The sequence below is a fragment of the Nipponia nippon genome, unplaced genomic scaffold, assembly GCF_047370975.1.
Source record: "Nipponia nippon isolate SJK-2023a ecotype South Korea unplaced genomic scaffold, ASM4737097v1 scaffold_43, whole genome shotgun sequence".
NCBI lineage: Eukaryota > Metazoa > Chordata > Aves > Pelecaniformes > Threskiornithidae > Nipponia > Nipponia nippon.
In genome coordinates, this window is record NW_028262362.1 from 1263894 (window position 1) to 1291735 (window position 27842).

At 55.5% G+C, this 27842-nt stretch overlaps 5 protein-coding genes and 1 long non-coding RNA gene across 16 annotated transcripts in view; 3 read left to right on the forward strand and 3 right to left on the reverse strand.

The window, feature by feature from the left end:
• Nucleotides 1-81: 81 nt before the first annotated feature.
• Nucleotides 82-1839, reverse strand: TRAPPC4 (trafficking protein particle complex subunit 4). Its single transcript, XM_087778430.1, has 5 exons — nt 1665-1839; nt 1397-1571; nt 1212-1315; nt 991-1117; nt 82-562 (listed from the first exon to the last, which is right to left on the reverse strand). The coding sequence occupies exons 1-5, from the start codon at nt 1837-1839 to the stop codon at nt 484-486; spliced, it is 660 nt and encodes a 219-aa protein (XP_087634556.1). The 3' UTR covers nt 82-483.
• On the forward strand, nt 1304-3879 carry RPS25 (ribosomal protein S25). The gene is made up of 6 exons (XM_087778299.1): nt 1304-1470; nt 1623-1989; nt 2143-2238; nt 2731-2914; nt 3314-3412; nt 3814-3879. Exons 1-5 carry the CDS (start codon nt 1304-1306, stop codon nt 3406-3408), a joined length of 909 nt encoding a protein of 302 aa, XP_087634425.1. The 3' UTR covers nt 3409-3412; nt 3814-3879.
• Nucleotides 3880-4420: 541 nt separating this feature from the next.
• Nucleotides 4421-7996, reverse strand: CENATAC (centrosomal AT-AC splicing factor). Of its 10 annotated transcripts, none has more exons than XM_087778422.1 (9): nt 7678-7996; nt 7444-7609; nt 7286-7359; nt 7075-7139; nt 6540-6724; nt 6156-6186; nt 5663-5746; nt 5424-5556; nt 4423-4917 (listed from the first exon to the last, which is right to left on the reverse strand). In XM_087778422.1, exons 1-9 carry the CDS (start codon nt 7974-7976, stop codon nt 4872-4874), a joined length of 1083 nt encoding a protein of 360 aa, XP_087634548.1. In that variant the 5' UTR covers nt 7977-7996; the 3' UTR covers nt 4423-4871. The 10 variants fall into 10 exon arrangements, 7 of the variants coding, with proteins under 7 accessions (XP_087634550.1, XP_087634548.1, XP_087634551.1 ...); XM_087778425.1 differs by having other exon boundaries at nt 4424-4917; nt 6540-6645; nt 7297-7359; XM_087778424.1 differs by lacking the exon at nt 5663-5746 and having other exon boundaries at nt 4421-4917.
• A 962-nt stretch (nt 7997-8958) lies between these two features.
• LOC148052852 (uncharacterized) lies at nt 8959-10367 on the forward strand. Its single transcript, XR_015709165.1, has 3 exons — nt 8959-9049; nt 9166-9358; nt 10237-10367. It is a non-coding gene; the product is annotated as an uncharacterized LOC148052852 (long non-coding RNA).
• FOXR1 (forkhead box R1) lies at nt 9352-12869 on the reverse strand. Of its 2 annotated transcripts, XM_009469085.2 has the most exons (5): nt 12760-12869; nt 11671-11885; nt 11089-11357; nt 10468-10700; nt 9352-10055 (listed from the first exon to the last, which is right to left on the reverse strand). In XM_009469085.2, the coding sequence occupies exons 1-5, from the start codon at nt 12806-12808 to the stop codon at nt 10027-10029; spliced, it is 795 nt and encodes a 264-aa protein (XP_009467360.2). In that variant the 5' UTR covers nt 12809-12869; the 3' UTR covers nt 9352-10026. The 2 variants fall into 2 exon arrangements, with proteins under 2 accessions (XP_009467360.2, XP_087634555.1); XM_087778429.1 differs by lacking the exon at nt 9352-10055 and having other exon boundaries at nt 10243-10700.
• BCL9L (BCL9 like) overlaps nt 11870-27842 on the forward strand; it is a 73663-nt gene continuing 57690 nt past the window's right edge. The window contains exons 1-6 of the mRNA XM_087778414.1: nt 11870-12785; nt 12898-13024; nt 13256-13635; nt 13856-14314; nt 15366-15408; nt 16069-16238. The gene's annotated coding sequence lies outside the window, so the exon portion shown is untranslated. The remainder of the gene's footprint in view (nt 12786-12897; nt 13025-13255; nt 13636-13855; nt 14315-15365; nt 15409-16068; nt 16239-27842) is intronic.

Genomic DNA, 27842 nt, shown 5'->3' on the forward strand with positions numbered 1-27842 from the left:
GAACCACCCAAACCCGCCTGTCCTCTTGAGGTGCTACTGGGGCGAATTTACCCTGCCAACAGAAAACAAACAGCCATCCGCCTCTTTGAGGAGCGTTTATTACTTCTATGCAGAAACCCCCTGCAAAACCATAAGTTAGAGCTATACAGGAAAAATCCGTATGTACAGTTATGAAATGAAAGAAGACAATCATCGACTGCGGTAAGGCCGGGGACCCGCACCTTATCTTTTTCTTCACTCAAGGGCAGTGGAGCCGCAACAGCGGAACAAGCCTCTGGGGCCCAATGTAAACAGTAGTAACGAGTCTGTTTAAGGTAACTTTCACAACAAAGGGGATAAAAGGGTATTTTAGGACATAACGAAGCATGTTTCGGGGATGCGCAGTCTCTGCTGTGGAGGAGAGAGCTCCGGGAGAGGCCAGCCGGGGACGAGAGAGGCCCTGCTCTCCCGAGAAAGGAGTCTGTGCAACAGGTGAGGCTTTCTCTACGACCCAGGTCCGAAGGGTCCGGCTTTCTCTGCCACCTCCAGAGCCAGCTTCAAGTTCTGGTCAAACAACTCGCATCTGAAACAGTCAGAAAAGCGGAAGGGGATGACTTCACCTACGGAACAGGCTAAGGAAGATGGGCTCTCCACATCCTTTGGCTCTGCATCCTTCAAGGAGAGATTCCGTAAGTCACAAGAGGGCAACCTGACTGCTGTGAAACTTTGGCTGGGCCGTTAAGCACGAGTAAAGCTGCTTGCGTGGGCTCCAGCGTTAGGGAAGGACAGCGGGGATTGTACCAAGGAAGAGCGCCTCCCGCCTCCCCAGCAGAGCGGCACTGGAAAAGGCACAGGTCAGCATCCCGTCCCTGCAGCAGTGTGCTGGGTCGTCCCCCTTCCCTCAGCCTCTGGGTCTGCTTTGCCACTTCAGGGCTGTCAGCATTTGTTACTGCGCAGGCAGAAAGCGACAAGGGGTTGCAGCCGCGTGATTAAAAGTGGGCTTTTCCTTACCTGATCGGCATCTCCAGGGAGTAGAAGGGATTCTTCAGAGCAAAGTCAGAGTAAATCTCGTAGATCTTGCGGAGAAGGGCGTCTATCCCCGCCTGCCTCGGGTCAGCGAGCACCACGAACTTGATCCCTGGAGCCACAACGACAGAAGCGGGAGGAAGGCCGAGCTCTGTGACGGCCCCAGCAAAGCGGAGCGGGGCCGGGCGCCCGGGGCCGGACGGTACCTGTCAGCGTCTGGAAGCAGTGCAGCTTGAAGGTGTCTGTCTCCAGCATCTCGATCCCAGAGCTGCCGACCTCGGGGGACAGCTGCGACCCGATGGCGAAGAGCCTGCGGGGAGACGGCCCTCAGCGCCCGCCGCCGCCCCCGCCCACGCCGCGTCCCCGCCCGCCCCGTGCCGCCCCGGCTCACGAGTGGAACATGGAGGCCAGCATGAGCTTCTCGTTGGAGGAGAGGCGGTGGCGGCCGAAGCGGATGGACACCGGGTAGTTGGCGGGGTTGCCCAGGAACTCCAGCACGTCCTTCCCGTCCGCCGTGAAGCGCCCGTTCACCTCGGCGCCGTTGATGGCCAGCACGGCGTGGCCCACTGCGGAGACAGCGCGGCGTCAGTCTGCCAGTCTGTCTGTCTGTCTGCCAGCCCGGCGCGGCCCGGCCCGGCCCTCCCCGCCCGCCGCCGCACCGCGGATGCCGTCGCGCTGTCCGAAGGCGACGACGACGCGCTCGTCGTGCGGGCGCAGGACGAGGTCGAGCGGGAAGCTGAAGGTCTTCTCGGTGTCGGCGCGGGGCGCGTAGTGGTCCAGCTGGTAGATCAGGCCGCCCGCCTTGTTCACCACGTAGACGCTGAAGATCGCCATGGCGCCGCCCGCCCCGCCCCGCCCCGCCCCGGAAGTGGCGTCAGGCCGTGCCCCGGAAGCCGCCCGAGAGCACGGGGCTTCCCCACGCCTCGCGCCAGGCGCTTCCTTTCTCGGCCGACATCTTGGGGGAGCAGCCGCCGCCGCAGCATGGTGAGGCCGGGGCGGGCGGCGGGGGCGCGGGGGGACCCGCCGAGCGGCGGGAGGGCGGCCCCGAGCAGGGGCCGGGAGCTGGGGGGGGGGGGGGGGGGGGGCCGTCCCCGCCGCTGACCGTCCCATCCTTCTCCCCCCCACTCCACCCCGCAGCCGCCCAAAGACGACAAGAAGAAGAAGGACGCGGGCAAGTCCGCCAAAAAGGACAAGGACCCGGTCAACAAGTCCGGCGGCAAAGCCAAGAAGAAGGTAGGAGCCTGCGCCGCGCCTGCCGAGGCGGCCTCGCTGGCGGCGGGCCCCGGGCCGCGGCCCTCGCCGAGCCCGCCGTGAAAAGGCGGGGCGCGCAGCCGGGCGCACGAAGGGGCGCGGGAGCCCGATCGCTCGGAGGAGGCTGCTGGGGCTCCCCAGGCCTTCCAGGCCTGCGGCGCGGGTGGCTGGGTGCTCCTGGCGCTGGGGGGCCGTCTCGTTAGAGGAGCCCTTTCGTCATCTGGCTGTAAGTTGCAGGCGACGGCGTTAAAGCTGGGTAACAAAAGGTTTTGCTCCTTTTATTTGGAGGTGCTGTAGGTATTGTCTGTAACACGGACGTTTATAAAGGCGACTTTGCGCATCTCGTTAGTTCTTTAATCTGGGACGCGAGATGGAGACGTCTGATGGTGCAGTTCTTAGGGCATCCGGAAGCTTTATCTTTTGTTATTGCTTAGAAGATGTCTTAGGGTTTTTTTTTTTCCTCTTTTCAAGTAGAAGTGGTCCAAGGGGAAAGTGAGAGACAAGTTGAACAACCTTGTCCTGTTTGACAAGGCCACCTATGACAAACTGTGCAAAGAAGTCCCCAACTACAAGCTCATCACGCCTGCAGTTGTCTCGGAGCGACTGAAGATTCGAGGCTCCCTGGCTAGGGCTGCGCTCCAGGAGCTGCTCAGCAAAGGTAAGTGCTCAAAACTGTGGAAAAACAGAAGGCAGCTTGAATTGGGCGTCATCTTCTTGCTCACCTAGAAGATTTCATACTGTATCTGCAGTATGCAAATTGGTGCGTTTCTGATGAGCCGCTGCCTTAGCTCGCGTTTCAAAAGCGCTCCAAAGTAAGGAGCAGCGGCTCTGCCGCTTTCAGTGGCGTTGCTGTAGTAAGACAATGCTGCCAGAAGGACGGGTTGTGACAGAACCGCTGCCAGACCCGAACAAAAGCCGCGTATAAGCGTGTGTAGTATCGGGTACCCTGGCATTTGCTATCGCGCGTTGTCCAGTCCGCCCCTTTAGAAGGGAGCGCGACATCCCCGGCGTCCTCCACTACGCGCGCGTGCACTCGAATAATTTCCTTTTTTCGTAGGTTTGATCAAACTGGTGTCCAAGCACCGAGCCCAAGTGATCTACACCAGAAACACGAAAGGTGGAGACGCGCCCGCCGCAGGGGAGGACGCGTAGGGAGGTGAGACAGCGGGCTCTGTGAAGGAGCTGGGTCACGCTTGGTCAGGGGCTGGCAGACGGCTACGCGCCGTGTCACGGGCAGCTCCCACGTTGCTTTGGGTGCGCCGTTTCTCCAGGTGTTGAGGACGTCGCTCGCGCTCCGAGCGCCTGTCTGTGTGGCGTTGCTGGAAACGTCAGTTCTCCAGAGTTAAAGAGCAATTTGCGATTTTGTCCCTGTTGCCCATCGGACGGGGAGAGCTGCGTGCGCTCTCCTATCTCTGTGGGCTGCGGGGCCCGCGTCTTCGCTGCTGCCAGAGGGCACCATGTGCAAGTGTTCTTATTGGGGCAGGGCTTTCGGGCGGTTTGGTTTGTGCCTAGCTGGTTGCGAGCCGGTTGTCTGATTTGGAACTTCTTGCTTTGCAGGTTCTCCGGTGACCTCGTCCACAATGTGTCATATGTAGATGCACGCAATAAAATTATTGAAATAAGTTTCCTTGCTTTTTCAAGAATGTGTACGTTTCGTTATTGACGCGTTATTGATAGTGGCTTCTGGTACAGGTCACAGCTGTCTTCCTCTAGCAGCAAGTTTTTGCATTTATACGGTGTTAGGAATGTACTGTGAACGTGCTTTTATATCGCAAAAAGGGAAGGAACTTTTGCATCCCCGACAGCAGCCAGTGACGTTAAGCCGTATTCGGTTCTAGTAGGAGGAACACCGAAGCCTGTTTCTGGCATTGTAGACAGGGAAGGTGCTAGTGGGATATTTCAATCATGTATTTAAACTCCCTCTAAACAAGCTGCTAAATAAGCAGCTCTAAATCAGGCTGTATTTTGTTTAAATTAAAAGGAAGAACTGCCCACAGCAATGGTCTTCAAGGCCTCCTTTCTTCTACTGAGGACTTCAGGTGAGGCAGAACAAGTAAAGTAATATAAATTAGAATGAAAACATCAGCTGCGTGTCATCGGTTATCCCCAGCATGGGCCCTGCATCTGAAACAAGTTTCAGTTGCTCTACTAACACAGGTAATTTAAAAAAAAAAAAAAAACAACTTTATTTCTCAAAAACTTGGTTTTTTAATGGGACATCATGCCACACATCAGCCTAGGACACTGGCAGCACGCGCTGTATAAGGCAGGCTTTCTGATTATGAAGATACCGCGTAGGCAGGAGACCTTCCCTGCTGGCAGGATCTGCCTTTGTGTAGCTTAAGACTCAAGAAACCGGTGCCCAGCTGTGCGCTGCGCGTCTCTTACAGGGGGAGTGGGTCTGCCACGATGCCCCCCTTCCGGTAACGGTGCTCAACTCGGAATGAGGCCGTGGTCGCCCAGCCTTGCGGGGGACTGGACGCGTCTAGATGTAGGTATTCAATAAGAGCGCTAAACTTGGCGGCGGCGGTGGCAGCGCCGACAAAGCTGCAGGTACCCGCAGTCCGCCCTTCCGCTACGGTCACAGCTTGGTTTCTTCGGTGCTCCTCTTCTGATCACCTTTTTTTCTTCTTTTCCCCCGATTCAGTTCTGAACTGATGCCTGAAAGAGAGCGTACAAGTCAGAACGCAACAGCCTTTAGAAAGAGGTAATGCTGCCTCATCTAACAAGCGAGATAGTGCTAGGCACAGTGGTGTAGAACAGACGCTTACTCCGCTATTTTTTTTCAGTTATCTCGGTGAGCTGCAGTAGTCTCTTCAGCTAGCTGGCAGAGATTTCTAGCGTATTACGAGGCGCCAGCGGAAGAAGCGTGCGTATGCGCACCAGTACGCGGGTCTGAAAGGTGAGCCTAGCTCAGCAAGGCAGACGCCTTCGCGTGCGCGGCCCCTGCAGCCGCGACCGCGCTTCGCCCCGCAAGTCAGCGTGCGCTGCTCCAGGGCAGGAGCGACGCCCTGCCCGGACTGAGCACCGCGTGGCGTGACTCGTTTGCGCGGTAAGACATCTCCTTACGCTTGCTGCTACCGCCAAGCCCGCTCCGCGAGCGGCTTGCGTGGAAGGAAGCCGCACGCCCTCCCCTCAGCATCGGTCCGTGCTGCCCTGACGCCCACCTGGACTGCCACCTCCTGCCGTGATTCCAAACCCGCCCGAAGGAAGGGAGCCAGCCGTCACCCGTCTGAGAGGTATGGTCAAAGTTGGCACCCACGCGCTCCGCTGGGAGCTTTTTCAGCTTCTGCTTCTCCTCTAAAAAATAGTTCGTTAAGTGAAAGTTTTTCAGTCAAATAGCTTTTGATTCTTTAGTGCGGTAAAGTGAACGTAAGGTTAACTGAAACGTATGCAACCCGCTCACTTTGCTTGAGAAATTCCTCGTACGAAGGTCCAATTTGTGGTTTACTTCCATCCTCTTCCTCTGTTAGCCACGGAGGTTTTGCTCCTAGAAGTCAGGGGGAAAATGCATTTAGCCACTGAAGCTATCCTAAGCTCGAGATAGGGGAAGGCATCACCTCTACTCGCTGTCCCCGCAGCTCGCCCTGCCAAGCGAGCAGCAAAGGAAAAGTAAACTTGGGGCTTCGTAAGAAAAAGCAGCTGGCTTGTCTCAGTGACGGCCGTGGCAGATCGCACCCCAAACCGTACGCTCCGCGCAGCAGTAGCACCAACAGCGTTTTCATGATACGGAAGTGTCGTCTTCTCCTCTAGCGTGTCAAACGTTAGCAAAAGAGCGAGCAGCTCCAGGTTACGCTGTAACTGCTTCAGAACTGCTTTCAGTTACCCCTGTTACGTTTGCAAGCCAAGAGTTTTCAGCAGGGTAGCGACCAAATGAGCCACGAAGCAGGCGCGGTTACCTGTGTGAACATTTCCTTTCCCTTCTGTTTCCTGTCAACAGAAACATAAAACACTAATGAGAAACTGATGCTTTCAAGAACGTCTCTAAACAGAAGGGCATTACGTGCGTTCCCTCCCAGATTCAAGCTGTTACAAAAAGACGCAGAGGGAGGCTCGTCGCCGCTTTCTTTGAGGAGCGGTTGGGTTTTCTGTGCGTGTTAGAGAACGTTTGCTTAACGAAACGCAAGTTTAGACTGGATGACTGGAATTCTCGGCTAGTCGGTCGTCTGAATCGGCAAAGCTGCCTTTTTCAGCGACGGAGGTTGCAAGCCCTTGCTTGGCTTTGTGACGCGTGCTATAACTTGCAGTTATTTAAGTCATGCTCGTTAGCAAGTCACCCCTACCTGGTGGCCGATGAAGGTCAAAGCCTGGCCTGCCTCCATCCAGTCTAAGTCAGGTCCTGCCTGCGTCCCGCTCGGGCCAGGCTGCTCTGCATCCTGAGAGGAGTCCCTGGAAGAGGGGAGCCAAGGGGCAGGCTGAGAGGTGAGCGACTGCCGAAGCCGGGCAGGCAACGATTGTCCAGAGGTTTCTGGAGCAGAATGGTATTTGTGTTCGGAGAGTTTTGCAGTAAGAAGGGCAAGGAGGAATGTTCTCGGGGCAACGTTAAACACTTTTGTGCTACCACTGTGCTCGCTCTTCGTGGCTGTGAGCGCTTACCTCCCAATGCGTGGACGGGAGGGCAACCTTTCTGCGGCTATGGCGCTTACTATCGTCTAGGCCATAAGAGTCTGTGAAGGATCTGAGCGAACGCGAGATCCTGGCGGTGGCAGTGTCAACTCTGGCAACAGCAGCGGCAAGCGCAAAAGGCTGCCGCTGTGGCGCGGGGCGGTATTTGAGTGGGGTGCGGGTGAGCAGCAATTTAAGGAAAACGGTTCTCACCTTCTGGGTCCGGCTGGGGGGCCGCAGAGGGCAGGTCCCGCGCCAGGCTCCGGCTCTGTCTGAAGCTGGGCGCGATTCAGGAAAAAGGAACGATATTTCTGGCGCTGAGCAGAGCCCCCGCCCGCCCCCAGCCCCTCGCCGGGGCGTCCGGTGCCGCCGGGGACGCGCGGCCGCGGCCCCGGCCCCGCTCCCCACAGCCAGGGCAGGATACGGCTCACCGACCTGGAGCGCGGCCTGCACCGTCTCCCGCTGCCTGCGCTCCGCTTCCCGGATGCCGGCCGCCATCTGCGGGGAGAGCGCGGGTGAGGCCGGGACCGGCTCGGCGGGGCCGGGGTCCGGTCGGCGGGGCCGGGGCCGGGTCGGCGGTACCTGGCGGATGCGCTCCTCCTCCCGCCGCTGGTGCGCGGCCAGCGCCCGCTCCAGCGCCCGGGCGAAGCGCTCGTACTCCTCGGCCGGCACCAGGAACCGCTCCCGCGGCGCCGCCTCCGGCCTGTTCTCCCGCCAGAACCGCGCCGTCTCCCGGCGGTGCTCGGGCCTGCGGGACACCCGTCAGCGCCGCCCCGGCCCCGCCGCCCGCCCGCCGCCGCCTGCCCGCCCGCCTACCCGGCCAGGTGCTGGAGGAGGCCGGCCTGCGGCAGCGCCAGCCCGCCCCGCCGCCCGTCCCGCCGCACGCCGCGCCCGCAGCACAGGCACCAGACGCGCCGCTCGTGCTCCGCCGGGTCGTAGGGCCGCACGGCCCCGCCGCCCTCCCCGGCCCCCGCCGCCGCCGCCCGCGCCGCCGCCACCTCCTCCTGCAGCCGGTCCAGCGCCTCCCGCAGCCGCCGCCGGTGCGCGGCGCTGTACAGGTGCCGCCGGCCGGAGAAGGAGGTGCGGCGGCACAGCCCGCAGTAGTGCACCGCCATGGCGGCGCGGCGCGGCCCGCCCCGGCCCGGCCCCGCGGGGCGCAGGCGCGGCAGCCCGCCACCGCCCGGCCGCCGCGGCGAGGGGCGCCGGCCCTGCCTTCCCCCCGGCCCCGGCCCCGGCCCCGGCCCCGGCCCCGGCCCGGGGAGCTCTCGAGCGGCCGCCGGACAGCGCGCGGGCTCGCTGCAGCTCCGGGTGCGCTGCTCAGGAGAGGAGCGACCCGGTCTGGCTGAAGATGTCCCTGCCAGTTGCGGGGGGATGGACCAGATGAGCTTTACAGGTCCCTTCCGTCCCAAAGCATTCCGGGATTCCATGCTAAGCCCCGCTGCAGGGTGTTGAGTTGAGGGTGGCAGGAAAGCCGACGCCCTTTTCCTTCATCGCGAGCTGGCGTTTCGCTCGGCGCCCCGCGGGGACGTGCGCGCGGCAAACGCCGCTCTCCCCCGGCCTGTCTGAAGCTTCATCTGGTTTCAGACTTCTTCCGTTCACCGTTACGAGCGCTCGCTGCAGGCACGTCGTACATCCCTGAAACCCGCTGGCCTCCCACCTGGCTGCCTTCTGACACAGCCTGTCCGGTAGCGTTGGTCCGACGCCTTCGTTTTCCTGCCCCTCCACAGCTCTACCGAAATCTTAACTGTTTGGTTGGGTTTTTTTGTTTACGTTCAGTAAGAGCAGAGGATGCTCATGGTCTAGCCCAGCGTGATTGAAGGAGAGCGCCTGAACTGCAGCATCAAGGTTCTCTCAGTGCTGCCATCCAGCGCAGCGAGGCCTTCAAAGACCGTTCACCTTAAATCAGGTCCCAGACAGACAGACAGAGCCTGTGCTGTCACGTGTGGGACTGACAGCCGCCTGTCACTCTCCGACTTCTGCAGTCGCTCAGGTGACATTGGCACCCAGCTGCGCAAGCCTACCCTGCGCGGTGGTTTGTGCGCTCGCCAGGGAAGCTACCAGCCTAGCGCGCGCGCGCGTTGCGACTCGATCAAACCGCTTTTAACGCGTCTCTTCTTTTATGCTCTCGTGGGCAGGCGGGTGAAAGGAGCCGATCTCCAGGGTGTGCCCAGCCCGCCCTCTCAAGCAGGTTCGGGGGGGCTGTCCCCTGGCATCCTCTCCCTGTGGGTCAGGACTAGGATACAACCCCGCAGTGAACTTCAGAACTCGCATCGTGACCGTGTGCTGTTTGTCCCCTGTCGACAGGGCGCCCCGGCTCCTGCTGCATGCGGGACTGATAATGGACATAACTGGAGCGATCGTGCTTCTCCTCGAGCAGCTGCCGCAGCAGCCAGGCAGAAGGTACAGAAAACCTACTCTTCTCAAACACTAGGCACCTGCTACCAGCCTGAATTCTGGCCCGGGGACGTGATTTTCTTGCCTCTTGCTGGAGAAGCAAGTAAGTCAACAGCACAACAGCAAGCTCTGATTGCTTCTTTTTTTTTTTTGCTTTGTTGCATCCTTGCCTCTCCGAGATAACCCCCTCCCTCCTCACACTCTGCAGTGCTTGCTGATTTCTGCCAAGCGAGCGTTGCAGAAATTCCAAGCACCTTGCAAAGCAGCCTGCCCAGCAGTTATGTGGATCCTTGCCTGCTGGTTTTACAGCTGGGCGGGCAAGCGCAACAGCTTGGAATAACGTCTGTACGGCAGGGGCTCCTCTCGCTCAGCCAGCTAACGTGTTCTCTGCTCAGCCTCCGGCCTGTGGGCCGAGACCCTTTGTTAGGGCACAGATCAACCTTCTCCCGCAGCTTCAGCCTCTGCACCGCAAGAACATTGCAAGAGGCAACAGCTTGCGTGGAGGACTTTGTGTTAAAGTCGTAGCGGCTGCCACATGTCAAAATGCCTCTGCAACTTGAGATGTGTGCAGCTGGAGCAAAAACTTGCCTTACTGAAGGAAATGAGATTGGTCACCTTTCCCCACCTTGCTTCTAAATTTGAGTCCTTATGTCACGATACTCATCATCTCCACACGCAGCTCTTGGGAAGCTACCTGCGGCAGGACCTGAGAAAACAAGCTTGGTTTGAAAACACACGGTACGTGTTTCAGAAGCAGGGAGCCAGAAGGAATCATAGGCCAAACAGAGATCTCATGAGATCTGCAAAAGAGAGAGAGAGGAAGTTGCGATAGTTACTTGGAGCAGAATGACTGCTCAGGCACTGACGCCACAGCCTCAGCTCTTATCCATGTTAACGTGATAGGTATTGTTTTGCTGAGCAACGCGATACTGAGATGAAGGCTCTGTGTTTTAATGTAGCCTGGTTTGTTCCTATTGCTAGGTTGGTTTCGTTAAAGAAGGGTTCTTGGCTGGTCTGGTGACCAAGCCCCGCTCCTGAGGCTGGCTCTACAGGGATCTCTGAGTGTCTGGTATCATCTCCTGGACCTGCTGTCCGGCAGTGCTGGTGACTGCGTACTGGCTTGGGTGCCTGTCCGTATCCCCCCCACCGTGGGAACCTTGTCACGTCTGACTCGCTCTGCGTTTTGCGGGGCTCCTGCCCTCTGAAACGTACCCGGTTCGCTCATGCTTTGGCGCACCAAGTCGAGAGCCTCTTTGGGCAGAGCCTGCGCCTCCTCCTGGAACTTTCTGCGTCCTTCTGGAGTCAGCTTCCAGAGGCAGGACTTGCGGTTTCCCTCGCCGCACACGAAGCCGGTGTTTTTCTCAAAGCAGCTGCTGAAGCACAGGTTGTGTCGGATCGTGTTTTTCCAGCCCTCTGGGGCCGTTTGAAAAAATGGGAAGTGCTGCCTGCGGAGAGAAAAGATTTGTCCTGAGCTGAAGCGATTAGCGGCTGTGATAAATGACAGAATGCATCGCATCCGAGCAAGGGAAGGAGGAGAGTGTCCTCCCTGACCCCTGTGGTGTAAGGATGGCTGGCACAGTTGAGCACTGTGTTTTTTCTAAGGAGGGTAAGACAAAACTAAAATGCTGGCTCTCGAGGCTCCTGGGTGTGGGTGTTGACAAAGAGGGGAAGCAGTTTTCTCAGCGGCATCTTGAGCCGAAGGCAGAGCTGAGAGCAGAATGCAAGTCCTGGCTGCCACGTCCCTGCTCCCCAGTAGAAGATCAGAGACTCCCGTACCCCTCGTCGTCCCTCGTCCCCTCACTCTGCGCCAGGAGCTGGGAGAAGGGCGGGTACCGTGTGAACTGGTAGATCTGCTGTACGGTCAGACTGCCACTTGCGCTGTTGCACAGGGCGAGGGCGATGAGGATGCAGTAATTAAGGGGGGGACGAGGCCAGCCTCCCTCGATTTTGGCGCTCATCTCCCTGGGGCACTTGAGCTTCACGCTCTGAGGCCTGAGGACTGCAGATTTCCGAGGCATCAGCGTTGCCTTGAGTTCGGGAGTTTCCGGCGTCTCCTGAGGAACCGGGATGTCCACACACGAAGCATCTTCACCCTCCATAAGCTGTGGAGAGGAAGGATAAAAAGGCCGGGGATATATTAGCCCTGGGTGGAATGAGGGGCGGGGATAAGCTGCCTTGTTCTGGGGGAGGGCGGGTCTGGCAGAGTGCGTATAGAAAGCTTATATACTTTTAAGTTTCAGCCTCCTTCCCTGCACTTTGTACTCTCAGCCTGTTCGTCAGACGGGCTCCATGCATTGACTGACCCCTGCTGAAACGGGAGGTAACCGCTCGCGGAGCTGCTGGGCCGGTTGCTCCTGCGGGATCATTAAGCGCATACGATGCCTAGGACTGCCCAAGCAGTTCCCTTTTTTATACCTTTCCAGCCTCGCCGGAGGATGACAGCGCATCCTCCTCGGAGCAGTCCGGGTCGGAGTAGTCCCAGGATGTGTTCGGCGAGGAGGTTTCCGTGGCGCCAGCGACCGAGGCCACCGGGCTGTCGGATCCAGCCGGCTCTACGCCAGGGCTCCCGGGGATGGGGCAGACCAGGCTGGGGTTTACCCACATCCACAGATGGGGCTGAAGGCCAGGTTCTGAGGAGAAGGAGAAACGTCACCCCGCCGGTCCTACCTGAGGACCATTTCTAGACCCTGCTGTCCAGAGGCAGCCTGGGGGAGCTCTAATGCAATGCAGCTCCCAAGGCAAAGGTCCCCAGTTGCCTCCCCATCCCTCTAAAGAGTGTTTTGTTTCCTGTTTTGCATAGAGCGTGCACGTCTGTGTGTTCTTGCACCGCTGCGGCCAGCCCGAACATCGGTGCTCGGCTCTGCAATTTTACTTTCTCTTTCCCCTGCACAGCCAGAAGAGCGTAAATTACTCCCTTCAGCCCTCCTCTCCCAAGTTTATCTGCCCAAAAGGTTGCATTCGGAGGGAAGTGTGTCTGCAGGCACAGCTATGTCATCACATCCGTGGCCTTGAGGGACGGGCTTCAACTTTTTCTAAGTAAGCTTGGAAAAATTCCAGCCTGGACACAGATGTTCTGGCTGGCAAAAGAAAAGCCCCTTTCCCAGGCCATTCTCTGAAACACCGCCAGCCTCCGTAGGTAGCACCAGGTCCCGAACGTACCCCTGGCATCTGGCAGTGCCCCTGCCAGCGAGCACCCCGGGGCTCAGCTTGCCGCTTCAGCGTGCAATGGCGCGGGGTCCCATCAGGAGCTGGTAGACATAGGGAGCCCAGAGACACTGTGGGTGAGCTTGTATTTTTTGTGTTAGCCTCTGTAAGCTGCCTACTTACTTTGTACCTAATTGCAGACACTTCTAATCTGATCTGATCACATTCAAACACGGGCTTTTTGTTAACTTCTAGACTGGAACTTACTGTTTACCAGATTTTACAACTTTCACCTGGGTTTTGGAGGTAGGAATCTTTTTAAAAGGAAGCCAAGTCAGTCCATCCCCCTGAGGCCCTTACCTTGCAGAAACTCTTCAGTAGTGACGGTGAGTTTGAGCTCCTCTGCCATATCCCAGTCCTCAAGGCCGTTTTTTAAATGCAGGCTTTCCCAGAATGACTTGTTTTGAAAACTCAAGTACATTTTCTTCGTATGGCAAGGTAACCTCCGGGTGCTGAGCGCAGCGGGATCTGCGAGGGTGGCACAAAGAATCCCGCAAGCTTGAAGTGCTCTGTGTGCTGAGAAAGCCGATTTCATATTTTCTTTTTTAAAAAGGATGTCACACAGGTGGGTGAAAGGCTGGTCTCTGTTTCACACTTCTAAATACCTATTAAAGCCCCTTCCAGTGAGTAAGTGCTCCATATTGGTGGAGTAAGCGAGCTGATTGAGAGTAAGATAGGTCGCACCACATAGGCTCTGTTTTCTGCCCATTTACTTTGCTAGAGCCTTGATAAACGAGCCCTTCCTGTGTTCATTAGGCTAACATTTTTTTTTTCCCCGCTCCTGATAAAATCACAGCACTACCTACTCTCTGCCGTGGACTTCCCCGATCTGAGACCCCGAACGTCTCTGGAAGCAGAACGGATGTCTGAGGAATGCACAGGGTGCTCGGGACGCGTTGGCAGGTACCAGGGAGCTCCCGCACCCTGCTCGCCTGGAAGCAGCAGGTTTTAAGACTGGAAACCGCTTTCTGTCAGCCCAGGCAAAACACCGAGGGGGTACCACAGTCGGGGAAAAGGAGCCGGGTTAAGCAGACACTGGGCGTGCTTTCACAGCCTGTCTCTTAGAAACTTTCTGGGCAGCTTGAAGATGTGACCTGAATTCTGCGTGCCTTCCTGAATTGCTTTTGTTTCTTTGACCATATCTTTCACACCCGGCCCCAGCCTAATCTGTCCCAGGTATTACGATGTGGAAGCAATGTGGTTTGTGCTATTAAAGGGTGGTTGTAATACATCCCCATCCTATCCGCCCACTCGCCATCGCTCTTCTGCTCGGAGGGCAGGGGAGGCAGGTGGCAGGGGTGGAAATGGAGTAGCTACACATCAAAATCCAAGCCTTGGCTTAGTACCAGCAGGCAATTAGATTTCAGACTCGCTACATATGTTGACCATTTTGTAGGAGGACGCAGGTTATGCTCGTAGCGGAGGAGTACGTCAGGGACCTGCTGCCAGCCCGTAGCAGGGAGACGGACAGAAAGAGGCTGGTTTTGGCAATTGCTGGAAGAGATTGCTCCGTAACGTTAGCATCACGATGTTGGGAGAATCTCGGCTTAAAAGTGAATTCCGTGACCCTTGCGCCAAAGGTTTGGCTTCGAGTTGTTTGGGGTCTTTTTCTGCACGATGAAAGAAAAGGGTAAAAGATGCTTTTTTCAAACTGCAGGCTTGCTCTGCAGTGGTTTGGGCCGAATGTCCCTGCACCGTTCGCTGTCACGATTCTCACCCTCTGCGTATCTGCGTCTTTTGAGACGGGCTGTTGAAAAAGAAGTCAAACACCAAACCAAGCCTTTCTCGAAGAGGTAGCTTTCAAAAGGCAGAGAAGGACCTGTCACGCTCAGTTTTGCTTCTTCAATAAAAGCAGGTATGATAGTTTGTACTGCATTAAGTTTTGCTTAGTTCTTGTTAGGCATTTCACAAATATCAAGCCAGCCTGGCTTGGCTTTCCCTACATGCAAAAGACTACAGTCGCATAGCTTTTTCCACCCTCGTGTGACAAAGCTCAGACGTTAGCTGAGACGACGTGCTCCCCGTCAGATTCCTCGGGTGTGAGCGGACCTGCTCGGTTGGCTGCTTTCCTCAAAAAAGTCTGAGGGCGCCCCAGTCAAAATCCTTTCCCCTTCCTGAAACCGGAGCCTGCTATTTGACTTGAGTTGTGCTGCAAACAATCCAGCTACGATAGTTTAATAATTTACCACGTATCAGTCGACCTGTCGCACCACAAAGTTGCTTTCCCCTTTCTGTCTGGCGCGAAACTCTCATGCGGCGGAGTATGCGTCAGCTGAGGCATAGTAATTCATTAAGCCCGTGATTATCTACGTGCACCCTCAATTGATGCCTCACCTACCCACATAACCTTTGGTACTTCAACAATAAACTCGCACAAGACTGCTAGGCTGGCTGCAGTTATGTTAATAATCTTAGAACCGCGTAAGTATTTTGGGGGGGGTAAAAGAAGTCCTGCGATAGCCAGACCTTGCCTGCGGATGAAGTATCGTGACCTGCTTGCCCTTCAGCCAGGCGTGGTTTCTGAAAAGCAAGCAGGGCCATGCGTGAGGCACCGATGTGAAAAACAGACAGAAGAATATTTGGGGATGGACTTGTCCGCGGGAAGGACACCGTTCCCTGTGCCACTTTCCAGGAGCCGCCCTGGGAAGAGCGGCCTGGCAGAGCTGCAGGAGGGTAGCCGGTGTGGCTTGGCCACAAGAGGCCATGTGAACAGGCATTTTGCAGGGAGTGATCGCATTCACCTGTAGCCGGTTCAGAGCCGGTGCCCCCGGAGCGAGGTGGGGGCTCTCCAGCAAAAGCTGCTACAGGGCGATGAAGGAGATGAGAAACAGCTGCAGACCTGCCAGGGCTGAGAGCAGCAACTGGCTGCAGCTGATTAGAGTTTCCTTTCTCCCATGTTCCCCCAGGTTTCTGTGTCCTCAGAGAAGGCTGTGCCCGTCTGTGGGACTGGTAAGTAACGCAAGGGGAGGGATAGGATGTGACACAGTATAATATAATATAGCACTCTACCCGGGGAAGGCCTAAACGTTTGTACTTAGACCCTCCCCAGAAAAAGATGTGCAAAGAGCTTGATAATATCTCCTGCCTCTGCTGCAGGGATGGAAACGGTTCCCCCACATGATAACATTTACTTCTTACGGGTAGGGATTTGAGGCGCTGCTATAATACAAACAGGTAAAGCAGGGAAATGAGCCCTGTGGTCTGCCCAGTCTGTGCAAAAGCTAGCAAAACTGGGAGCAGAAGTGTTGGTTTCCAGCTTAAAGCCTAAGAATGTTTTAAATACCCACAATTGGGTATTTAAATACCCACCACAGACCTTTCCCTTAAGTCGAGGAAAGGGCTAAAAGGCCTTAATTTTGCCTTTGGCCTTTCAGTTGCTGAATCCCAATCCCATCGGTTTGTCTACTGCGTATTCTGGGTGAAGGCATCGTAAGCCCTGAGCTCTGTCTTGCTACCCCTGCTTTCCCAGGGGAGAGGGATCTTGATCAGACTGATAGAGCCGATTTGTGGCAGATAAAATCTAAGACTGCCGATTCCTTACGCCCTACAGTTTAACCAGAAGCTCCCACTTGTCTCCTAAAGCCGTCTCATTTTCTGGTCTCCCTCTAGCTTTGGAAGGTGAAACAGAAGTTAGAAGAGAACCTGCTGACACGTGCAGAAGGTCAGAGCAGCCAGCATCTCTATCTGCATCATGAACGGAGCTGAAAATGTAGAGAAGCGACAGGCTGGAGGTGTCTTGGCTCAGGACGTCTGGATTCTTCAAAGCCAGCTCTTTTCAGGTGAGTGCTACCTGCACGGAAGCCAACTGATGGGAGAGTTTTACTGAAAACCGGTCTCGCCTACTCCCACGCACCTCGTACCCACAAGAACTCCAGGGAAGCTTCGTAAGGGTGTGGGTTGGGGTCGGGGGGCAAGCGCCGTTCTCTTTCCTTGCTGATCCCTATCTCCTGGCGTTTTAGACTAAGACTCGTTTGCAAATCAAGAGAAAAGACGTTTCAGATTTGAGATGTAACTGCGAGTGTGCTCGATTGCTTCTCGGGATGTCTGACTTTCGCACGTGCGTTTCCACCTGTGCGCGTGAGGCGTAGGTAGATGTTTTTGGCCAGGCTTTTGGCTTCATGTGTGTGCGTGGATGTGTTGCATAAGGTCTCCTCGGGACGCCAGAGAAACTAGATTTGCTCCTGTTTCTGAAAGATGTTGGATCCAAGCTCACCCTCTCCCCTAAAGTCGACCATATCTTTCACACACGGCCCCTGCCTAATCTGTCCCAGGTATTACGATGTGGAAGCAATGTCCACTCCCTTAACGGTTGGTTGGACTCGATCATCTTAAGGGTCTTTTCCAACCTTAACGATTCTATGATTCTAAAGATAGGGGAGCTCTGTAACTTGGCTTCCGACTCAAGAGTTTTATTCAAGCCTGGCTCGAATGGCTCTTGTATTCCACAGCCCCTGAAAGCTTTGAATTTGTACAGAGTGACATCCGCTTGTCTGTGGTGACAGGAGGGTATCATTGCTTGTCTTGGCTTTGCCCAGCTGATGGTGTTTGTACAGAGGCAAGCTCAGTGGGCGTGGGGGACTCTGGGCTTCTGAATACTGGTCATGCCAATCAACTGTGTTCTTTATATCTATATGCACACATCTTTTTTTTTTTTTTTTTTTTTTTCTTCCCCCCTGTGGTAGAACAGAGATTAATTTCCAGTTAAGTAATTGGTACTTTTCCCCATCTTCCTAGTGTGTACGGTAGGCACCTGGCTTGTCCTCACACAGTGCTGCTCCCGCTGTGTTGGCATTGCTTCGATTCCCCGTGCTGCAGCAAGTGGCTGATGCTGTGACTATAACGCAGAAAGCGCTTGCGGGATTTGTGTGGGCCGGGGTTAAAACCAGTCGTTTCTGTTAAAGAGAGGCAGTGGGGAAAGTATAGGCGGGCAGGGGGAGAGGGGAACGTGGGGCAGAGAGGAGGCTGCGGGCGGGCGAGAGTCGGTTGCTCCATCGGCACCGGACCGGGGGCCGTGTCAGGGTGCCCGGTTAATCCTGCGGATGCCTGGCTATGTCTCTGTTGGTACTGTAGGTAGATGCTGCTGCCGTCGTAGCTGTTCGTAGCTGCCTCGGGACATGAGGACGCAACAGACGTACTTGATGAGTATCGCGGCCTTTTTTCTAAGCCGTTTTCTATTCTCTCTGAACAGATATGCTATTTTTCTGGTGGGGGAAAGGCGGCCTCTTACCCCCCACATCCTCAAATTCTGTGAAGTCGCAGTAAAAGAGCTGAACTCGGGTCTCTGCCCCTCCTCCCTGATTTTTAAAACCACTTCAAAGGTGAGCTGGCGGACGATTGAAGCGACCGGTTCTGCCGGGCTCGCCGCCACTCACCTTTCGTGCCGCTCCCCCGCGGAACAAAGCGCGGCGCTTCCCTTTGATTTCCTCCTTTGAAAGCCGTAGGGGACAGAGTCTGAAACGCTCTGCAACTTTTTTGGCGAGTCTGTTCCGGTACCTTCCTGAAGCGCTGGGTGGATCAGGACAGGGCTCCAGGGAAGAGACCTCACTCGTGGCTAAACTAACCGTCAGCGCAGGCTGGCCGATGGGATGCTTCATCCCTCCTGGATGTCGCAGCCGGTATCCCCCGGGTTTGCAAGGAGGGCAAAGTAACGCGTGCGGCGAGGGGAGGAAGGAGCCGCAGAGCATCTCAGAGTTGGTGGCTTTGACCGACACGTGCGGGGGTCCCAGAGGCCGGTCTGGGCTGCCCCTCACCAGCAGTACGTGCCACCTCCCGGCTCGGCCCCTGCCGGAGGGAGGGGTCTGCCCTATTCTCCGTTTTCCATGCTTTCTGCCAGGAAGAGATGGCACGCGGCGGAGCGGAGCACGTGCTGCCAGCCTCCTCCCAGGTGGGAAGGGGAAAAGAAGCATGGCGAGCGCGCGTGCTGCAGTCAGTGCCCAAGGCACGCAGACTGCTGCCCTCTCTGCAAGGGAGGGTAGGAGAGCAGGGTTTGTCTTCGTGATGTGAGTTTCCATACCCCCTTCTGTGCCGTCAGGGCTTGAGATGTTTGCAAAGCTTTAACGCATAAGGCTGTCATTTGCAAGCGGGTAGCGACGCAGGCCATCCCTGCATCACGTGAGGGGGGTGAAGACCCCCCTGAATCAACAACCCCACCTAAGTGTCCCAGAGCTCTCTTATCAAAATACAAACAGAGCTTGTCTCTGCTCGGCTCACAAGATGACAAGATTGCAGCAGTGCAGCTGCACTGCCAGCACGTGCGGTATTTAGTGAGAAGAGAGATGCAGGTCATGGCTGCGATGCTCAGAAACAGTGGGATGCTGACTCGGTGCAGGGAGCAGCGGTGATAAAGCAGTAGGAATTGGTCGTGTCGAAGGAAGTGCCAGATGACAGACTTGGGCTAAGGTTAATAAATCTGATCTCTGTTATTCTGGTGAGACTTCACGTTTTACAGCCAGCCTCGCTTTCGTGTGTGTTGCAGAGCTGCACAATCGAGAGGACACCTCCTCTTCCCTGCTGGTCCGGGGCCAGGCTGGATGCCTGTACATGGCTTCTTGTGGGCCAGCACTGAAAATCTAAACACATTAGCGTGTGTTTGTGTTTGCGCGTTCACCTCTCGGCCTCTGGCTGCGAGAACCAATGCTGGAATCGCATTCAACTGCTTATAGCAAGACGACCCATGTATCGGGGCATGAGCCTTTGCGTAAGACCGCTCTGTGTGATTCAGCCTCGCTTGTCCTGCTAGTGGAGGGCCACCGAGATTAGGAGGACCACGTCACTGGATGTTTAGTCTAAAAAAAAAACACCCCTTTCTTTTTACTGCTGCTTGAAACAGGGATGTTGTATCTTTAAGGCACCCCCTTCTCACTCCCCTAATACCTCAAGGCCTCCGAGTGATTCTGGAGGAGCAGATCAGTGCAGGAGTTTAAGGCATCTTTCCCTGCCCTGCTGCACTGCTCACTTACTGCTCCGAAGGCTGTGCTTTGCCATTTCCATGGAAACCATTAGTTGCTAAGCAACTGGAGCATCATCTGCCCTGAGCCCTTGCATCTAATTATCCCATCACAGTGGCTGAGAGGGGCTGGGGGGGGATTAACTCCTCTACCATGGCAGATCCATTGACAACACTTTAGTCACATTTAAAGGGACATCGTCTCCCTTCTGCTGTGCTTATCGAGACTCTCTTGCTCGGGCAATTACTTGGTTTTCTTGCATCGTTGGACTACGAGAAGGGATCTGGGCTTCTGCGAGCAGCAGAGATGGTGTCTGTGCTCGCGGCACGCTTGCTGCCCGTGCACGGAGCTCTGCTGCGAGCTCTTCTTGCCGTCCAAGTTATGCGTGATGCGCTTGGCTATACGTTTGGCTCATGCAGTCCTTGCCTCGCAGGCTCTGTCTGGGCCATGCTTTTAGTCCTTCGTATATCTCCTTTGTGTTGCGATTGCCCCGATGCTGCCCTTACGGTATTGTCTCTGTCCCAAGAGCCTGATGTCATGTCTGCTCTGTGAAGTATTGCTAATTCTTCAGAACTCGGCAATGGAAGAGGTGGGCAGGTCGCTGCCTTCGGTCTGTCTGCAGACTAAAGCGAACATTGCACAGCTTGATATTCAGTTCGGTATTACCTTTCTGTTTGCTGCCAGGGGGGCTAAAGATTAAGTCTTTGAGGAGCACTGAAAGTCTGAGGTGTAAAGTAACAACTAAGGAAAATCTCATTTCCCGGACCTCTGTAAGTGGACAAAGCCACCAGCTGACTGGTGAATTTTGAACATTCAGATAAAATAATTGGTCTGAGAGCTGATTCTGATTTCGAGTTTGCAGATCCACAGTTGATATTGTGCAGGACTCGGTCTCCCCGCCGTGATAGATTGCACCCGGGTGAGGTTCCCGGACCTGTGAGGAGAGTGGTAGCAGTTTGAGTTACCTTTAGCCAAACGCCTGAGCTTTGTGAAAGCCTGCCTGCACCAAGGCCCGTGCTTGAGTAAATTGTATCAGCTTCTTGCCTGCTCCCATCTGGCTGGTTAGGGAAGAATTTCTCAGTTTTCACTTTCTCCTGGGAAATGGATGCTTTGTGATTTACTAAGGTGATTGCTTTTCTAGTGGCTGGATCAGTGAGGATGGGGAGGTTTGTTAGAAAGCTTTTATTCCATTTTTTTTACTGCATCGGTCTGTGAACCAGCTGAGTGTTACTGCAAAGCTTCCTAGCAGCGTTTGCTGCGCCTTGTATCGGTAGTGAGGACGGAGCTTCTTCAGCAGGAGGGTGGCCCATCCTTACCTTTGATAAAGGAAGAGAATCCCTAATACCTCCCTGATTTGTCTTTGTTTCTGTGTCCATCCTTGAATTGTAATGTCTTTTGCTGCAGCCAAAGCCTGCAGGCACCATTCAGCCCTGGCAATATGTTGTGCCAACCTGTTAGCAGCACTTCCACCCCTCTCCCCCTCTCCCTTGGAACGGGACCAGGGCATGCGGCTCTCCGAGGAATGAGTGACCGGGGGCTGGGCGGGATGGGGTAGCTTGGGAAGATGGAGCAGGTGCCCCCCACCTCGCTCTCAGGGTAGACGGATGATGATAATTATTATTAGACCTCTTGTAACGATCTCGGAGAGAGGTAGGTGGAGGAGAGAGACATATTTTGTCACGAAAACAGGAAATGTAATTAAAGTCCACATGTTAATTGGGAGCTGGAGGGGAGAAGTAGATGGATTTCTGCCTGAAGTTTCATTGGCATTGGCAGTTGGGCACTTCGCATAATGCTAACAGACAAGGAAGAAAGGCTTTGGAGGAGAAGCATGGAAGATGGAAGTGTTGCGCAAGGGTTCCTGTGGCTTGGAGCGGAGCGTGTAGTGTAAAGGAAAAGCTTTGTTTTCCCCAGCCGAGGCTGGGAAACCAAAAAGAGCGACGGTGTCCATAGCCTTTCGCTTTTGGTCCTCTGGTGTAAATTGGCCGTGTCGAGGCTCACGGGGAGACGGTCCAGGCCTGATGAGCCACGTGTGTTTCTCTCGCCTGCCGCCTGCCTGGGTGCCTCCCTGTTCCCTGCGTGGGGATTCGCAGTCCCAAGAAGGTCAGACCAGCATGCTCATCCTCTTAAAAGTGGATGTGAGAGAGTTCCCAAGCTCCCGCCGCCCCGTCGATGGCGGGCATCCCAGCCGAGCCCAAGTCTCGTGCAGCTCCTGAGACAGAAAGTGAGAATATCTCATAGCTCTGTGCAGATCAGGGCAGATGAAAGCTGCTCATCTGCCCCTCTGGGAATGTGCAAGAAGGCTCATCAGGTGCGGGTCCCTGGTGGTTTCAGGTGCTCTGATATAAGGAATTTAGTGCTTGCCTTTTTCTCGTGGGTCAGGAGTCGACGAGGTTACAGCTCTGCTGCTCTGACAGGCTGGTGAATGTCAGGGCAGGTATAACAGGAGGATCTCGTAGGTTTGGATCTCGGACTCCTTTGCTGCATAGGACAGATCTGCGGAAACGCATTGGGAAACGATATCTGCCCTGTTTGTAGCAGGACATTAACGTATGTAACATGGGGATCCTCCACTCCTTCAGCTGTGCCTATACCCCATTACCATGGGTCTGGAGAAGGAAAAGGGAGCTGGCTTCTACATGTGCTTGACAGGAAGCTGAAGCACTGTATGGGAACCGGGGTGGAAATGGGTAGAGGGGGCGAGAGCGTAGGGGAGTCTGATACGCCTGCTTACAAGAGGGTATTGCAAAATCTGAGGGTATTGCAAAATCTGAACGCATCTGTGAGAAAAGAGGGTGGTAGTTCGTGGGCGCGTGCTGCTGTTTGGGGGAGTAGAGGATGACTCCGCTTCTTCGCAAGAGTGAGAAGGTGGTTGTCTGTGCGCAGAAATTAAGGGAACTGTTCAAAACGTAGTTTGCCATGTGTCGGGGGCTCACAGGGATCAGGGGAAGCAAATGTGCAAGCCTCTGACTCGCGCACGAGGTCCCAGAGTCAGGAAGGAGTAATCTAAAAGCTGCTTGAGCCATGTGCTGAATGTTAATGAGGCAGGCAGCACTGACAAAAATGCTGCAGCCCGCCTCCTGCCGCCCAGCTTTGCTACCAGTGCGGCTGCTTCCCTGGAAAGAGCAAAAGGGCTTGTGCTGGCAGAGCGTGCCTGAGGACTTGAGCTTCCATGAGCAAGGCAGCCTGGGAGCTTGTGGAGCAGAATGGTTGGCGTGCCTCCTCGCTCTGTCCAAAAGCTAGGTGAAACGCTCCCTTTGCACCCGCGGGCTTCCCAGTGGAGAGCAGCACCCCTTTATCTGAGCAGAGCGTGGCATCAGGCAGAACCAGGGCAAAACTCAAGGAAGAGCGTCGCAGCTCTTGTCCACGGAGCACAATGAATTTGCTTTGTAAGACTGTCCGTGTCTATCCTGGTGGATGAACGCTGTGCTGGAGCAGCACACGTAACTGCAGGCACGCAGTGCTGTCGCACGGTGGTTGGGACAAAGAAGAAATTAAAGTGAGGGAAGGAATTTAGGAAGATAGAAAGTCACTGCCTAAGTTGGAATTTGGCCAGGACGCTGAATTGAGCAGCCCGACTTCCGGAAAATGTCGAGGGATTTGTAACGGCTTGTTTGAAATATGGCGCTTGAGGTATCGCGGTTCCTCCCGCGTGGCTGGCGGGGCGGGAGGCTTCCCGGCTATCAGATGGCCAGCAGCGTTTGCAGTTTGCTCCCCGACCTGGAGGTGGAACTGGGGAATGTCTCGCCCTGTCCGCTAGGTTATACTGCATCCTTGCTCTTCTGCTTCACTCGCGCGCTCTCTATTTTGCTTTTCTTTTCATTTCCTTTTGGCATCTCGGGGCTTAAAGCGTTTCCAAGAAGAACTGAAGTTAGGAGAGCAGCAGCTGAGGAAGCTTGCCAAATGCTCTACGTTGGTTGACAGCTCTTCTCAAAACCAGATGGTTACTAATTAAAGGGAGTCAAGTGAGGAGGCTGCATTGCCCTTTCTATCTTTTTTTTTTTTTTTTTTTCCTTCCTCTGAAGAAAAGATTTTTGTGACCTTGGAGGAAGATCATCTTCCTCTTCCAGTGCTTGTAGTCCGTGGTGATCCCAGTGCTATCTGCTGGGCGCAGGATCTTTCTAAAGAAGCAGGCTCGCTGTTTGCTCTAAGCCCAAGGCAGCTGCCCTGGGAGGTAGGACAGAAATGCAGTTGTAAAAAGAAAACACAAAGCGGGAGAGGAATTTGAAATATTGGGAAGAGCCCTTCTCCCAGGTCTTCCGTGGGACCTTTCCTTGAAGCCTTATATCGTCAGCAGAAACAAGCCGGACGTTGTCGTGCTAGCCTCGCGCCGAGTCTTGCCATCCTTGGAGAACTTCTCTTCGTTCCTCAGCCTACTGCACCTTTCACGCAGGGGAGCGCTTTAAACACGGCCGCTCTTGGGCCGTCCGTGCGCACGTGGGCTGCTCCACGTGGCTTTTCTCTGTGGTACTGGGAGCTGGGTGGCTGGGAAGATGAAGGGCAAGCACAGCGTGTTTCTCTCTTTATTTTCAAGAACATTTGGTTTCTGGAGCCAATCTTAACAGATGCACTGTCAACGCTTAACGGTTCAACCTCATGTGGAAGAACTGTGTATGAGGAAAAATGTATTGGCAGTAGCGCACACCTCCCACTCAAATTCACGTCCAAGAAAAGTGTAGCAGCTTTGTCTCAATTAACTTCCAGAGCTGTGGTCCTCCACAGGCTCCCCTTGCTGAAATCTTGCTCCTTCCTCCTCTTGGTATCACTGCTGTATGGCAAGATTTTGGGGGGCTTGAACCAGGATGGCCGGTCGTTCCTTCCACACAGGATTGCCCATAGGAATACAGTTTGGTACTCTACCCCGATAATTTTGCTGTTAGATCATGCTTGAGAGTTTCAGAGATGGGCTTAGCCCTGCTGCAGGCAGTCCAGCCTTGTGCTCTTCAGTCCGTTTTCTTTCTGCCCTCTACACACGCTCTGGAGACACAAGTGCTCCTTTTATGCTGGACTTGCAGAGGCTCTTAGACAGGACCTGCTCTACATATTGCAAAGAGTCAAAACAGAGATCTTGAACCTCGCTCTCCTTTTGAATGGAGGAAGTTGTACTGAGTGCCTGAATCAAAGGGCGTCTATACAGTTTGTGCCAAATGCAGTCCGCCCCCCCTAGAGATGTTTTCTTTGGTTCCAGTGGGATATTGCGCCTTTCTTGAAACCTGGGCTCGGGTTTGGAACGACCATCTGGTTACTTCTCGTGTTTTGGGGCCGGTGCAGCGTTCTAACAGGGCGTTACGGTACTGGGGATGTCCTGGGGACTGACAGGGCTGCCCCTCTACCCCTCCCCAGAGCAGGCCAACGGGCAGCTTTCTCTGCTGGGGTTTTGCTGCCAGGTAGAGGATGGCAGGTTCGCGCAGGAGCTGCTGGCACCACCTGTGGCTCCTCATACTGCTGGCCCTGCAGAGCAAACGTGGGCAGAGGAGGTCCCTTTGCCCTTGGGGGGCTTCTCTTCTCGGTGGGCTCCCTGGGAGCCGGGGAGCGCTGACCCGGGGTCTGTCCTTTTGTGTCCCTGACAGCACAGCGCAAATCCGCATCTGCATGATGCTGCCGAAGCGAAGCATCGTCTCCCTGTCATGAAATATTCATGCCTGTCTCTAAAAGGGCTCCAGCGCAGCAAATCTGTGTGTCCCTCCCGTGCCCCCCCCCCCACGCACGCAGGCAATCTGTGCTGCAGAGAGGGCGGCTGTGGGCTCTGCTGTGAGGTCAAGCCAGATCCGGGCGGCTGATCTCTGTCTTTGAGGAAATAAAACAGAGCAGAAAAGAAGCAGCAAAACCCCAGGAGGTGCTTTTGAGACTTAACCCTTTCCAGGCTGGGAAGCACCGGCAGAGAGAGGGTGCAGCCTAAGCAGTGCAGGGAGAGCCAGATCTAGAGAGCAGCCGAGATGATGTAGTCCTTTCTCAGGCTGGGAAGATGTTTCCCGAGCCTGGGAAGCCTGCTGGAACAGGCTCTGCTGCTGTTGGGTGTGCTGGTTTAAATCCATCTGATGCGAATTGGTGTGCTTCTCCTGGCTTTATTGAAAGCCGCCTTGATTTCACTGTATTCGTTCCGCAAAGCGCAAGTCCTTGCTAGAATGCCACAGAGGAGTACTCTCTCTCCCCTGTGGCTGGAGGAGCATAAATCTTGGGTCTCGTGAGTTACTTCTCTATGATTTTTTTTTTTTTTTTTGTTAATGTTCAGGGCATTTTTGAGCCTCCTCCTCATTTATGGGTAAGATGTCAGGCAGTAAAAGTAATATATTGCATCAGTTATAGGGAGACTGCTCCACTCAGGAGAAAGTTTCTGGGCTGGGAGTGGTGGCGGTAGGACTCCCTCGGTGACCTCCGTGAGCCCTGCTGTGCTGCGGGGACCTCGCCTTGCTGGGCGACTCCAGAGCAGAGAGAGCTGCTGCACAGGGAGCTCGCTCTCTGGGCAGGCGTTAAGGTGAGGAGGGGACTCGGTACTCGGGCACGCAGCGCAGATGGTGTTTGAGCGGCCTGGCTGGGCTGGCGGATGCAACCGGTTCGTTCGTCCCTCCCTGTTCATCCCCTTGATAATCCGATTTACATTCCCTTTCCTTCCCCTGGATCCTGCTGTTACCATGGGAACTATGTTCACAGTTGCATTTCATTGGCTTCCAGAAAAACTCCTTGTTCCCTTTCCCCCTGTCTCTTTTCCCCTTTCCAGCTTGGACACAGAGCTGTGGCTGTCAGAGGATGGGGAAGCTCGTAAGGCTTCCGATACCTGGGATGAAGGCAGCGGTTAGAGGGAGGAATTGGGGAAATATGGCAAGACCATTAGGGACGGGATGAAGTCACTCTGCTTACGTGGTCTTTAGTTTGATCTTTTCTGCGTCGCGCAGCTATGAAAGGGAGTCCTGGACGCCTGCTGTCCGCGAGTCTGTCCGCTCACCCCAAGGGTCTCTCCTGCTTTGAGTCCGCTGTTGTCTCTGGTGGCCTGGGAAGCCAGCACCAGGGTGGTACACACTGTGCTCTTCATTGTAGCTGAGGGATTTTTCCTGCCTGTTTCTGCAAAGACCAAGCTGGTGTCGAGGCTGTGTATGGTTGAGAGACAGCAGGGGAGGAGATGCTGCTCCAGGCTCTTGCAACTATCGCCTTCTTGCTGCCTTTTGCTTTGCTTTTGCAAATCATGCATTCGCCTGCTAGATCAAGAGCACGCGCAGAAAGTTGCAAGCGGTTGCGATGCTACCTCTTAGCGAATTGTCATTTATTGTCTTCTTTGTTCCTTAAGTAACTGCGCCTTGGTTTTTTCAAGTACAGCGTGTTTGCTTAAATTGGGCCAGGGGTTGCTTTGAAGGAGGAAGGGGCAGTGGCTGAGGGGAGAGGTTCCCCAAGCCACCTCTTAGGAGGGTTCTCCTTCTCTTACTAAGTCCCACGTGTAGCGGGGCTAGCAGCTAGGCTGCTTCGGCCTCACCGCTCCGGCCTCCGCTCTTCCTCGCCCTCTCTAGTCGCACTGCTGGAGAGCCAACAGGGCTTTGGCAGCCTCCCTCTATCTCAGCCCATCTAAACCCGGTCCCTGCCTCCGTTTTTGTCCTGGCCAAGCACCTTGGCATCCGGCTGACCTCGTAACCTGTGGCCGGGCCAACCCCTCTGTTGGGCGTTCTGGCTCTGCCAGCCTTTGCTGCCAGGCACGCAGCTCTCCCGCAACCCCTCGCCTTGCCTTCCACCTGGGAGAGGATTTTGATGTGTGGCTCTCGGTGGCCACGCCGTATAAAGGGCAGCTGTAAAGTGCGTTAAGGTACCTGTTACACAGATACGCAAGAAGGGCTGTCTGTGCAGGGAGGCGTGATTTAACAGTTCGGGTGCCGGCTGTAAGCCACGGCTGCTGGCAGGGATGCCGTTCATTTAGCTCTTGGTATTATAGCGCAGGGACGAGGGTGTATTGCGTGCTGCGGCAATCCGTTTCCTCACTTCTGCACCTGGACGTTAAAGCTTCGTTTGGCATTTTTCACCGGAGCCACCGCTTCTCCTTTTCGTCTTAATTAAAACAGCCCCTTCTGCTGTGCACGTGCTGCTATTCTGTCGTGCGTAGCCCCGGAGGTAGCTGCGTCTCCGTTGCGCCATCTGAGAGAGAAAATAGGGTACATACAACAAGGCAGTGGGTTTTTTCGCGTGTCTCGTCCCAGCTCTGGCGCTGCACCTCGGCATCGGCTCTAGGGAGGGGAAAGTCGGGCTGCGATGGGAGCAGCCCCGCTCTGCCCTGCTGCAGGAGGAGCGCGGGGCCGCCCGGTGCCCAGGGAAGGGCCGGGCCGTGCCCGCCGCGCCCTGCCTGGCTGCCGCTGGGGCTTCCCTCCCCGCCGGGGCTCCGCCCGCCGGGCCGCCGCCCGCGCCCGCTGCCCGCGCCGCCGCTGCGCCGCCCGCGCCCGCCAGGTGGCGCCGCCGCGC

Coding starts and splice junctions, on each gene's coding strand:
- RPS25 (XM_087778299.1), top strand. CDS start 1,304: ATGGCGAAGAGCCTGCGGGGAGACGGCCCTCAGCGCCCGCCGCCGCCC. Junction 1,990..2,142: donor GCAGCCGCCGCCGCAGCATG/GTGAGGCCGGGG, acceptor TCCACCCCGCAG/CCGCCCAAAGACGACAAGAA. Junction 2,239..2,730: donor GCGGCAAAGCCAAGAAGAAG/GTAGGAGCCTGC, acceptor CTTTTCAAGTAG/AAGTGGTCCAAGGGGAAAGT.
- TRAPPC4 (XM_087778430.1), bottom strand. CDS start 1,839: ATGGCGATCTTCAGCGTCTACGTGGTGAACAAGGCGGGCGGCCTGATC. Junction 1,572..1,664: donor ACAGCGCGACGGCATCCGCG/GTGCGGCGGCGG, acceptor CTGTCTCCGCAG/TGGGCCACGCCGTGCTGGCC. Junction 1,316..1,396: donor CTGGCCTCCATGTTCCACTC/GTGAGCCGGGGC, acceptor GTCTCCCCGCAG/GCTCTTCGCCATCGGGTCGC.
- CENATAC (XM_087778421.1), bottom strand. CDS start 7,976: ATGGCGGTGCACTACTGCGGGCTGTGCCGCCGCACCTCCTTCTCCGGC. Junction 7,360..7,443: donor AGGAGGAGCGCATCCGCCAG/GTACCGCCGACC, acceptor CTCTCCCCGCAG/ATGGCGGCCGGCATCCGGGA. Junction 7,140..7,285: donor GCGCTCCAGGTCGGTGAGCC/GTATCCTGCCCT, acceptor AATCGCGCCCAG/CTTCAGACAGAGCCGGAGCC.
- FOXR1 (XM_087778429.1), bottom strand. CDS start 12,808: ATGGCAGAGGAGCTCAAACTCACCGTCACTACTGAAGAGTTTCTGCAA. Junction 11,358..11,670: donor CCTCCGGCGAGGCTGGAAAG/GTATAAAAAAGG, acceptor TCCTCTCCACAG/CTTATGGAGGGTGAAGATGC. Junction 10,701..11,088: donor CAGATCTACCAGTTCACACG/GTACCCGCCCTT, acceptor TTCTCTCCGCAG/GCAGCACTTCCCATTTTTTC.